General features: G+C 38.0%; 1 protein-coding gene across 2 annotated transcripts in view; it reads left to right on the top strand.

The window, feature by feature from the left end:
- The window catches only part of SLC30A8 (solute carrier family 30 member 8), a 55437-nt gene extending 43730 nt beyond the window's left edge, over nucleotides 1-11707 (top strand). For both annotated transcript variants that reach the window (XM_075589003.1, XM_075589004.1), the window contains exons 4-9: nucleotides 2113-2259; nucleotides 3198-3351; nucleotides 4397-4580; nucleotides 5853-5958; nucleotides 9281-9415; nucleotides 11444-11707. In XM_075589003.1, coding sequence (XP_075445118.1) covers nucleotides 2113-2259; nucleotides 3198-3351; nucleotides 4397-4580; nucleotides 5853-5958; nucleotides 9281-9415; nucleotides 11444-11589 — 872 coding nt within the window. In that variant the 3' untranslated portion in view covers nucleotides 11590-11707. The remainder of the gene's footprint in view (nucleotides 1-2112; nucleotides 2260-3197; nucleotides 3352-4396; nucleotides 4581-5852; nucleotides 5959-9280; nucleotides 9416-11443) is intronic.
- Nucleotides 11708-12964: the final 1257 nt, after the last annotated feature.

The raw sequence follows: 12964 nt of genomic DNA, 5'->3' as shown, positions 1-12964 counted from the left end.
GATTTGCAACAGTGAATAAAAAGAACGGTCTGCACTCTGCAGGGTTAGATCCAGTAAGGTTAAGGGGTGAAGTCTCTCCAAGAAGTAAAGAGAACCAGTCTGGAGTTATCACAATTGTATTTACTCAGATTTTGTCAGAATCTTTTCTGTTTGTAGCTTGTGTTTCTGTGTGGTTTCGTATATTAATCTTTTCCTGTTTTTGCTCTGAGAAATGTTTTTACATTACAGGAAAATCACTTTATTTAATAATATTTGTACATTTTCTACAACCGTTTCTCCATAAACCAAGGTCCAGATCCACAAAACTCTGTTAAGTCTCTTAACGTGATGGTAACCTAAGGCAACGGCCCCAGTGGTCACAGCTGCACATGCGCTGGAGCGTTTGGTGGCGCGCGCACCCATTTCAGACGCGACCTGTGGTCAACGGTTGAAGAGCAGGAGATCCGACAGGAGGGGTCATGGTGGGGGCATGGCCATGACTTCACGTGGCTGGTTCGCCCTCATTGACTGAACCGCCGCCGTGACATGGCCAATCTTTTGTCTTTTGGCCAAGGTGGTCGCATATTGCGGCTTGTGTGCAGACGTACACAAGCTGACTGAGGCCTGCCCCATAGAGGGATGTGCCTTGTGTGCAGCGTGCATGCCATCACGCACCCTGCTGTGGCCACTGGGGACCTAGCCTAATTCAGGGGTGCACAAAGTTTGTGCGCTGTGCCCCCTGCCTGCAAGCCCCAGCGTTCTCACACCCCCTTTCACAGGAACCGGCATCAAATGACACCGCAGGTCATATGATGTCACATCACGTGACCCTGCAACGTCATTTGACTCCCATTGCCATGGTGATGCATCGCTGAAGACAAGGTAAGAGAAGTAGGAGACATTGTAGAGGCCTCACTCTCTCAGAAGGAGCCTCGCAGTTTCCACACAGAGCTACAGTAGAAATCTCTAAAAAGAAGTTTGAGTTTGAGTGCAGACCTGGAAGTCTCTCAGAAAGAGATTTGAAGTCTCAGTACAGAGCTGGAAATTGCTCAGAGAGAGGTACACACACTCAGTATAGAGCTTGATGTTTCTCGCCAGGAGGTCAGTGGTCTCAGCCCAGAACTGGAGATCTCTCAAAAGGACTTTGTTAGTCTCTGTGCAGAACTGGGAGTCTCTCAGAAAGAGATTCAGTCTCGGAACAAAGTTGGACATTTCTTAAAAAGAGGTTTGCAGTCTACGTTCTGATCTGGAAGTCTCTCAGAAAGAGCTTCACATTCCCAACAAAGAGATAGCGGTCTCAGCACAGAGTTGTGAAAATGGAAGGATGGCTACGATAAGGATGGATACGCATGTTTTAGAGACTGTAAAAAGAGAAAGCTGAGAGTGGTGATTTCAAATCAGTAAAGGAAATTAGAAACTTCACAAAGTGAAAAAGGTGGAGAAACCACCGAAACAAGAAAAGTTGTAGGTGCAGTTAGCACTAAAAGATGCAGAGGGCGCCTTGGAGCAGGAAAGAGGCCAATCACTTTGTTTCCAGTTAGAACTTTCTCAGATCTGCGCATACTCTGAAAGAATGAAGAGAAGCATTCTAACCCTCTAGAAATACTACAGAGCTCTTATCCAAGGAAGCTTGGAGAGAGAAAGGTAAACTGCTCTGGTAAACTTAGCTCAGACTGAATTTGTGGTTTATCATTGATACGGGGCTTAGCCCTCCAACCCATAACTTGCGACTAAGTTCTGTGTTTGTCAGCGCTCTGGATAGGAGCTAGGTATGTTTATTTTTGTTGCTCTCTATATGTTGAAAAGAAGCAATATTTTATGTTAAAACTTTAAGCGAAATAAAAGTCTACATTTATGTTCCAAAAACAGTCTCCTGTTTTGCCACGTTAAGCTACAATAACATGACGTTAAGACTGTGCCAATGAAATATAGAACAGCCATTGTTATGGCATATAATAGGCTGTGAGGATATCTGTTAACCTCATGGAAAATAACGTCTGTTCCTGTTTTAGGTAATGTCATGTAACACGTTTTGAGCTTCAGACTTTGTGGATCGAGCACTGTGTATCTGTCTATGTATTTCAATGAGCATTCTATTTTAAGGCATTTACAATGGTATATGTCTTATTTCAGGTGGCTCTATTGCAGGAAGCCTTGCTGTTATAACTGATGCAGCTCACCTTTTAGTGGATCTGTCCAGTTTTTTGATCAGTCTTGGCTCGCTATGGCTGTCATCGAAGCCTGCAACAAGGAGACTCAATTTTGGATGGTATAGAGCAGGTAAAAAAAATTGTAGTTATTTCTGTACAAAAGGTTGAAACATATTCTACAGGAAGAATGATATTTTATGCAATTAGAATTCAGTTTTATTAAATTAAAAGAAGCCATTAAATGGAACAGCATGTTTCTCAAATAGTGTTTTTAATCTAAAATGTAGGACTTCAGGATTGTTATTATCAGTGAACATTCTGCTTGCAGTTTTACAACACTACTGTACATTTCTTTCATCCTTCGTGCTATTAAAATACTCTCTTGTATCTTGGGATTTATGACTCACTTTACATCATTGTTCTTTCAGTTCAAGCACAGCTTCTTGCTGACGATCAATGTTTAATGCTGATAACCTGTATATTGTGATGATGATCTGGATTAATGTCAATGCATTTTTTTTTTAAATCTATGGTTAATTCATGAATTTGTAAACTGAATAATTTTATAGACTTTTTTTTACATTTGGGATTATTACATTGGCTAGTTTGCTTTGTTAAATTGGCTATATTTACAGTAAGCTTCTTTGCAGTTTATGTAATGCCTTGCGGGACAGTGAAAGGGTTCACATAGAATCTTCCTGTGGGCTGTAGCAGGGGAACCCTTTTGATGTCACAGGAGCACACACACAAAACCTATGTTTGTCAAGGTGACTTTGTACAAGGAAAGAAAAATCAGTTACTATAATTATACAATTGAAAAGTGTAATATAGTGTTATTAGCGTTTATAATACCAAGCATTTGCTTTACGTAAAAATGTAATAGGAGACAGTGAAACATTTGATGATGACCTTTAGTATATCTACAGCAATAATAGCAATGAATAAAGATATTGCTTATGAATGAGAATGCCTGCAACATGCAATACATTCAAATGCAAGAGAGAAGAAAGTAATTCAATGTATGAATTGTAAATTCAATGAAAAATATATATTTGTTTTCATTCTTAGAAATTGTTGGTGCCTTAATGTCCATGATTGCAATCTGGGTGGTAACTGGAGTGTTGGTATACCTGGCTTGTGAAAGAATACTTCATCCAGATTACAACATTGATGGAACTATAATGCTCACAACATCTGTTTGTGCGTTGGTAGCAAATTTAATGTAAGTTCAAGGGATAGATATGGAACTGGAGAGGTAGGGGGAGATAGATATTGGCCTTGAGGCGGTGGAGGTGGGGAGGAGGGATAGATATGGGCCTTGGAACAGAGGCTGCCAGAAGCCTGTGGTGGGGCATTGCTGCAGGGCCCTTGGATGTGCTTGTTAAATGCTTAGGGAGGGGCCTACCTGTGGGTGCTTGCAGGGGCCCATGGATGGGTCTGGTGGGGCCTTACATGTTGGAGTCTCGAGCAGGGAGGCCTGGACCCTTTCATTCATTGGGGCTGGGACAGAAGTCCCAGCTGTCGTCCCCCTCCCCCCCAACCCCCTCTGTTGCAGGTTCTGGATGTATGCATTACTTTACAAAGATATTAAGCCATATTTAGTGTTTCTCCATAAGACCCTTTGGGGGGAAAAAACGTATCCCGAGACAGAAGCAGTTTGTGGAAGTAGAAACTTCATAGGACATAATGAACTCTAGAAATGTATATGCAGTATATTATGTAGCTGCATCATAAAACTATTGATTATAATAGTGAGCTTTAAGAAGTTTGTAATTAAATGAATAAATATAGAAGTAATTAATATTACAAGACATGAAACATGGGCACATTTGTGTTGACTTTTCATATTTTGTGATCTCACTTGACAGCCACAAATCAGCCAAATATGCCTGGTTTTCCCTGGGATGTATTAACGTATATCTATCTATGGCCATTTAAATACTGCAACAGATCATTCACATATTTCAGGGTCACATTTTTGACGCTACATCTTTAAGCTATCTATCTTCTTTCCTCAACCCCTTCACTAACAAGGCGACATGCAAATCCTTGCAAAGCAATGCAAACAGGTCCCCTGACAACAAAGTGGTTACTACAGAATTCGACACAGAGTCTAAATACTGTCTTCTGTTGATGAATTAAAAAACCTAAAAACTCCCAAATTCTAAAGATGCACAGAGCCCAGAGTCGCTGTCACTAAATAACAAACATCTTTGAAAAAATGTCCAACAAATTGATATCTAATGTTTATTATTGTGTTTTTACAGCCTGGCTCTGATTTTGCACCAGACAGGGCATGGCCACAGTCACATAGGATGTCAACACGAACATATGTCATCTGAATATAAGCCTCAAACCAACGCGAGCATACGTGCAGCCTTCATACATGTCATCGGGGACCTGTTTCAGAGCATCAGTGTGCTTATCAGTGCTCTGATAGTATACTTTAAGGTCAGTTTCACGGCTGCCTTCAATTTATGATGATTAATCTTACTGTGTAACATTCACAAATTCACGTATTAGTGGCACAGCTCTCAGAGTAAATATATGTGTTGGGTAGCTGCGATACAAAAAAAGGCTTGCAATGTTTTCGGAGTGGATGTCCCAACCTTGAGTAATTCAGATTTTAAGTAGATGAAAACTACATGACTGATTTACATGGTTAATAGACCATTTATTGAGCTCTTAAAAAAGGCATCGATTTTGTGTGTGCGAAGAACATGGGGAAGAAGTTACAGCGATTATTAAAGCAGAAAAATAGAAAAAAGTTGCAGATTCAGATAGGGTAATGATACTACTGTGAAAATCCAACTCAGTAGAAAGAAACAGTGGTTTCACTATTTCAGATGATGGAAAAGTAGGCAAACAATGTAACAAACAAGTAGGGAAAGCCTGAAGGATGCTAATTTATTTAAGGAAAGGTACTGTAACAACAGCATAAAAGTTCGAGAGGCCACATGTACAGAGAGATACTGTAAATATACTAGAGATAATGAAAAGAGATACCACTCAAATGTTACATGATCTATATCATAAAACTTGGGAGAGACTAATGGACCTTAACATGTACAGCGAGTAACAAAGCAAGTAAAGGAGGATACAGCTGAAACTTTCAAACAGATGCACGGTACCAATTGTGTACGAGAGGGAAGTGGTAGAACAAGAGGTCTTGGTCTGATGCTAGAGAGCGCGAGGCTTAGGGGAAATGTGAGAGGATACGTCTTCATCTTCAAACACCCATAGGTTCATGGAATAGCCTCTCAACAGACGTAGTGGAGACTGGTCATTAATACAGTAATTTATAATATAGTCCAAATGTAACCTTTTCAAATGGTTTGTGATTTTGATCATATGTCTTGTTTTTGCTTGAAAATCCTATTTAAATTAAGGATTTACACATGCATGGTTCTAAAAATCTATATACATGAAGCCTTACTTGCATTCCAGCTAAACAAATGTTTATTATGTCGTTAATATGGAGAATTGAGAAGAAAAAAAAATCTAAATTATGCCTATTTTTCAGTTTTTGACCGGTTTATGTTTTTGTAAAAATATTTGGCGTGCCTGTACATTTAAATACAGCAGGCAATTAAAGTATTAGTTATATTTATAAGATGTGGCAAAGTAAGTGGCTTTGTTTTTTTTTTTTTTAAAGTTGGCTACAGAACTCAGTTTAAAACAAAAAGCAAAAATGTCAGTTTATAACGTTCTTATGTTTTATAGCCTCAGTACAAGATAGCTGATCCAATCTGCACTTTTATATTCTCCATTTTCGTTGTGGCCACGACTTTCACCATACTACGGGATATTTTGCTTGTCCTTATGGAAGGTAAGCATTACATGCTCTTGAAGATACCATGTTATGCCTGTTTAAAGTTTGTAATACATGTTTGAAAAATAGCTAGCAAAAGCTTCTGATAAATACAGTATAATGTGGCCAGGAACTATCTGTGCATTTTATTACCCATTAGATGCTTAGTACTGGGATTGTGTTAAATTGCATCATTGATTTGTTATGCTTTTTAGAACATTATCTTTGAAAATGAGAAAACAGTGGTATTATTTTTTTTTTCATGAGATTATATCTTATTGCTATGAGCCAATGTGACTAAATGATTCTAAGCGGCAAACACTAAGACTACTGTGTCTGATCTGGTGTTTAAAAATCTGCAGCCACCCCAACACTTTACGCTCGGTCTCTCGGCAGCTAATTTGAATACACATTTGTTCATAATCGATTAGTGGTCAAAATAAACAACAATCTTAAAACCCTAATTATTACCAGATGAAATGGTTTTCAACACTGTTTTACAACTCTGATTATTCCGGGGTGAAAAAAAATCAATTTGGCACTACGCTTGCATACAGCATTGATAGATTTTACCCACCACTTGCTGCCATTCCAACAATAACCCCAAGTGAGTAAAGAAAACCAGTATACTGTTGTTTTCTAGCTCTTATATCATGCAGTATATACTGTATGTGATCTTCTGTGTTGTTGCTGAAGTATGGGACTGAATGACTAGATATTAAAAACCATAACTGAAATTCATATTTAGAGACTCAAAGAGTAGGATTGCAAGGCTCCTTACTAGTACAGTGTGCTCATTTTCCATAAAGAACAAACGGTAGCACATGCAATAAACCTTCATTATTTTATTATGCAATTTATAAACCAATAAGTAAGTCTGGAATCGTAATGTGGCTTAATATTCACCATTATGGTTAACATTTCGTTGCACATAAACAATCATCGTGAAAGTCTCAGGGGCCAGGCAGTAAGCGCCGCAAACAGCTCTATTGGATGCAAAATTTGCGCATGGAAATCTCATTTTAATTGTGCTCATGCACTAACCTGAAATGTCTCAATCTGCACCATCAGCGTCAAAAATGTGTGTTTTCAATTATTTTGATGCAATTAAATGGACTGCGCTAAGCGTACATATATTAATGGTATGTACTATAAAAAGAATGCTTCCGTGCACCAAAGTCCAACATGTTGTATACCCTAAACAGACTATTAACAGTGTTAGCATAGAATTAAATTGTATATTTCGATCCCAATTTTTTTTTACACGTATAGTTAATTTAAATAATATTACACTTTTCATTTACATTTCAAACACTTATACAAACACAAAAATAGGAGCGCATGGAAACGAGAACCAGAAAACCGGAATTAGTGCACAATCCTTTATAATAAAAAACACACTAAATGACACAATAAAAAATAATAATGCAATGAAAATATAAGACACTACGTATAAGGCGATAGAATAGATCAAGGGAATGACCATGACATCCGCAAAGGGCAGGGTAATGACACCCAACCAGCTAAAAGAAGACACCCTAGTTGGTACAGGGTAGAGAGCATTCTGCAGTCAAGTTGTAAATGTAACAGACCTTGTGTCTCAAAGAGTCTCACTGTAGCGTCCTCGTGGTGTCCTGGAGCAGCAACCCGGAAGTCCGTCGTCACGGAAGTGCGTCGCTGTGTATGACGTCACCACCTACGAGTTTCGTGTCAAATGACACTTCCTCAGGCCAATTATTTTGGTGCATTTAAATGGACTGCGCTAAGCGTACATATATTAATGGTATGTACTATAAAAAGAATTCTTCCGTGTGCCAAAGTCCAACATGTTGTATACCCTAAACAGACCATTAACAGTGTTTGCAAAGAATTAAATTGTATGTGTCGATCCCAATTTTTTTTTACACGTATAGTTAATTTAAATAATATTACACTTTTCATTTACATTTCTAACACTAGATATAATTAAAGAAATGACACATAATTATGTTTTCATTTCAATCAGGTTTTCAGTATGACGCGATGCGTCAAAATGAATTTCAAACAATTAATTACAGGCATACCCCGCTTTAAGGACACTCACTTTAAGTACACTCGTGAGTAAGTACATATCGCCCAATAGTCAAACGGCAGCTCACGCATGCACCTGTCAGCACGTCCTGGCCAGCAACACCGACTCCCTACCTGTACTGAAGCTGTGCGCAAGCGGGGAGACTATAGAGCCCGTTACACATGCGTTATTTACATCAGTTCTGCACGTATATGACGATTGCAGTACAGTACATGCATCGATAAGTGGAAAAAAGGGAGTGCTTCACTTTAAGTACATTTTCGGTTTACATACATGCTCCGGTCCCATTGCGTACGTTAATGCGGAGTATGCCTGTATGTATCATATGTATGAAGCCTGCGTACATAAGATGCACATTTTGTGAAGGTTTGTACTACTTTTTAGCACTATAATCTTCGTGCATAGGCACCTAAATATTTCCTTCTTCAGATCCCATTACTAATGACATTTCTAATTTTGTTCCTACATTTGTTAAAATAATTAAATGTCACAGTTTTTCACCTTATCTTCTATATATTTTGGAAAGTCATTTGTCTGTTCGCTATGCCTTTGGACACCTCTTAAGATATCATAACCACATTTTGCATGATGATTCCTGAAATTAAGGAGCAGGTTTTTGTCTATTTATGGAAATTGGATACAATCTAGTTGTAATTCTATGAGTTATTACAATTTCTCTAAGGCAGTCAGCCATTGGGTGTTGTACCTGTACCTGTTGTAGGCTATGTATCGGGAACGTGACATCATACTGGTGACATCATAATGCACATAGCCTGGTGGCAGATAAGGTAAGTAGTATAGCTTTAAAGTTTACACAAAAAGCAGACAAAGAAAGAGAGGAAGTCAGTTAGCACTTGAGAAAAAAGTAAGAATGCTGTAGACGGGGGAGAGAGGCGGAAAGAATTGGGGACATAATAAGGTATTCAAGGAAAGTGAGGGGATGGAGAGAGATGAGGAGGAGAGAAAGAAAGGGGTAGGGGGTGAGAGAAGGCGGGGAGGAGGTTGGTTTCTTTGAATTCCTGAGAACGCTGGGTACTTTCGGCTAGTGTTCTATATTTGTTAATTCAATCTTTTATCTTTTTATATTCCCTATATTCCCTATATATTTGGGGGGATTTAAGAATATTATACACATACGCTCAGCTCCACAAAGGGTGCTACGTTTTAGCATGCCTAGAAGCCATAGTTTGTAGTTACGTAAGTAGCATCCTCTGTTCTGTGTTTTATATATTTACTTGCCTAGTAAAAGGACATCATTCTGTTTTCCAGGGTCACCACGGGGGATTGATTACAGTGCGGTGAAACAGAATATACTAGCAGTGGAAGGGGTTAAATCAGTTCACAGCCTTCATCTCTGGGCTTTAACAATGAATCAAGTCATCCTTTCAGCTCATGTTGCCACAGGTCAGTAAATATATGTGTGCAGGGAACAAAAGTTCAATTGTTGCACAATAACAGCAGGTTTATGTTCTCTGATATGAATGCTTACCTGTCATTCAATCATACACCAGCTTTCATCAAAATGTGGTTCACTGTTGCAACCAGCTGCTCAGATCAGGGATTTTTCCACCGGAAAAGTCAAGGGTCCAGGTCCCGTCTCAGCAAAAATGCCTATTACTGGCAAGCAATCTCATATAGCTGTGTGTATGTATATGTGTGTGTATGTATGTATGTATGTATGTATGTATGTATGTATGTATGTATGTATGTATGTATGTGTGTGTGTGTATATGTATGTATGTATGTATGTATGTATATATATATATGTACTACACGCTCAAAATGGAGGGCCCTGAGGGTCAGTCAGTGCGAGGTAGAAAGAAATAAGATATTACTTTATTAATACATACAGTATATCCCACAAAGACCCAACGTGTTTGGGCCCGTGGGGACCAAATATATATATATATATATGGACAAGCAGTGTACCTGCAACCGACTAATTCAAAATAAAGTGTGCTATTGTCAGGTGAAAAAATAAGGCTAAAGTAAAAGCCCCTGACGGTGGTACAGGAAAATAGAGATATAACTTCAAGACTGGGAAAAGAGTTTCTTTTCAGTCTTGTAGTATATATATATATATATATATAGTACTATATACTGTTCATATATAGTATATATCAGTGCAGCACCGAGAAACACTCACAGTTACTAAATCCTGAATTCCTTACAAGGAGAAGGCAAAGAAAAGTTCCCAATTTGGTGGGGGAAAAAAGTCAGAGCATTTTATTTTGCTGGAGCAGGGGTGCTCAACTCCCATCCTCAAGACCCCCCAACAGGTCAGGTTTTAGGATATCCCTGCTGCAGCACAGGTGGCGCAGTCTTTGACTGAGCCACTGATAGACCACCTGTGCTGAAGCAGGGATGTCCTTAAAACCTGACCTGTTGGAGGGTCTTGAAGACTGAAGTTGAGCCCCCCTGTGCTAGAGCATACAATCACATGGCAATGTTTTTGGCCACTCAGGGCTTTTCATAAAGTAGGTGACTTAAGGAGCGTACATTGAAGGCATTGACCAATTCATTTTCTTTTGCTATTTGTTCATTTGTTTTCTTGTGAAGTATTTTTGCCCCTATTCTTTACTTGTAGCAATTGTTTTTTTGTTGTCATTTATTAACGGACAATCCAGTGTTTGAACTATACTAATATATACAGATGTAGCAGGTGTTATTACGCCTGTTCTTGTGATATGTTGCATTAATGCTACCGTGTTATTGAATGCATACCTGCGTCATCTCCTTGACACACACTTTTTTTCTGCATTTCTCCTTTACACACCTTAACAGGAGTAATACGTAACACCTTGTACATCTGTAAGTTGTATGGAACAGTTTGCATGGGAGTCAGACAAATCATTTATTTAAAAGGACCAATTTTATTGGTGTCGTCAGTCATTTATAGGGACTGATCCTTTATACCAGCACATGCTTTTTGGCCCTACTAAACAAGTAACTAACACACACTGACACATGAACCAAGTAGCAACACACTTATGTACATACAGATGATCACATTGGTACACAGAGACAATAATAAGCATATAAATGTACTAATAAACAGTCTAAACACAGATATGCATTTATATACTGATTTGCACATGTACAATCTCATGTATGAATATATACACAGTCAAACTTGCTAATACACCATACTGTTGAACTTGTAAGCCTGTGCTTTTTTGATTATATGGGTGCTTTGTTTAATATTTATTTATTTATAAAATGTTTTACCAGGAAGTAATACATTGAGAGCTAACTCTCATTTTCAAGTATGTCCTGGGCACAGAGTTAGGATGACAGATACATGGTTACAAATACATGTAGTTGAACAGGGTTATACATTATATATGAAGACATTGCATTACGTTACGTGAACAGGGTTATACATTTTATATTGAAGACGTGTTCTTCTTGTGTCTTTATTTTATTTTACAGAAGATTCAACTGACTCCAAGAAAATATTGAAGGAAATCACTCAGAGTGTTTTTGACAATTTTCCCTTCCACTCCGTGACAATTCAAGTTGAATCAGTGGAGGAACAGAAGCCCGAGTGTTTCTTCTGCTATGAGCCAACAGAATGACTCAAACACATCAATCTTCAGGGATCATAGGCAAAACAGTAGCTGCGCTTGAAGAAGCGTTTCTTCTAATATACAATTCTAGGCCCGATAAAATTCAAGAGGAAATGTGTGCATATCATACTTGACCATTCTTATCTGAATTTATTCATCACACGTGATTTGTCAGTATTGCAAGGAAGTTGGGATAATAACGACTCATAAAAATGTTGCAAATGCAGTGGTTGAAATCACTGGTGGATTTCTGTGGAGTTTTCCTGGCACCAAAGTACAGGTAATATTTAGTGTTGGCCTTTATCATTCAAAGGCAAGAAAAGAGCAGTAGAACATTGTTAATTTTCTGATGTTGGCCATAACGTTTGTTCTTTTCAGCAAAGTCTGAATGAACACAATTTATGTATGTGCTCTTGCTTCTATTCTACGTTTGTCAAGTTGCGTTTAGCTTTAGTCCACAAACAAATAAATGAAATAAAACTGCAACATCAATGCACAATAAATACACATTTGCCACTTTGAATATTTGTTTTATTTGTACACAAACAAAAAGATGCAAAGACCTTGGCATTTTGTTTATGTGGAAATAAAAAGAAATGATGGTGAAAGGGAATTCAACCCACATGTGCCTTTATTGCATTTATATCATTCTTCGGCCCTGACTATGTGTTTGCCTTTTACTCTCTTGGGAAGAATTCTATTCCACTTATTTGATGTGTTCATTTATCTGTATCAGGAATCTTTTTCAGCAAGTGAAAGCATAACCATTAGTATTGAGTAGGGCCTCATGTTGGCAAAAGCTGGCTGCATGCCCCTTCACAATCCTTTTTACATTTTAAAAACGTGTATTACTTTTGGTTATGCTGGAACTGGTTTTGGAATGAAAAAAATAATGGGGGAAAAAACTCAAACAGTCACAGATTTTCTCAAATAAACAAACAAAAAATGAATCAAAAAATGAGGACCTCTTGGGCTTTGGCATAAATGTACTTGGATTCGTAAATGTGTTGCAAAGTTCACCTTAAACTTCTAAATGAACTTCGATATTTGTGAAATTCGGGTTTGAACCTGACAAAAAGTTCTATATATTTACAAAATGTTGCCTGAATCTGGCAACCTTATTTATGTTAACAGATAATCCCCAGGCACTCTTTAAGTGAATATGATAATACATTCTGTGAAGTGCAATAACAAAAGTAAGTGAATTAATAAATAAATGTTAGAATTAATTAATGTTAGAATTAAACTGTGACTACCAAAAAAAAAAAAAGAATGGTGACAGATATCAAATCAAGAAAAAAACATTCTGCATCTCTGGACCCAAAAGAACCATCCTCTGAAGTTCTTGGTGTCATTTTCTTAGAGATGTGAGGAGTGCAGAATT

The sequence above is a fragment of the Ascaphus truei genome, chromosome 2 (genome assembly GCF_040206685.1).
Source record: "Ascaphus truei isolate aAscTru1 chromosome 2, aAscTru1.hap1, whole genome shotgun sequence".
NCBI classification, from domain to species: Eukaryota; Metazoa; Chordata; class Amphibia; order Anura; family Ascaphidae; genus Ascaphus; species Ascaphus truei.
The sequence above is the reverse complement of the archived record's forward strand: the minus strand, read 5'-3'. Positions and strand labels throughout refer to the sequence as shown.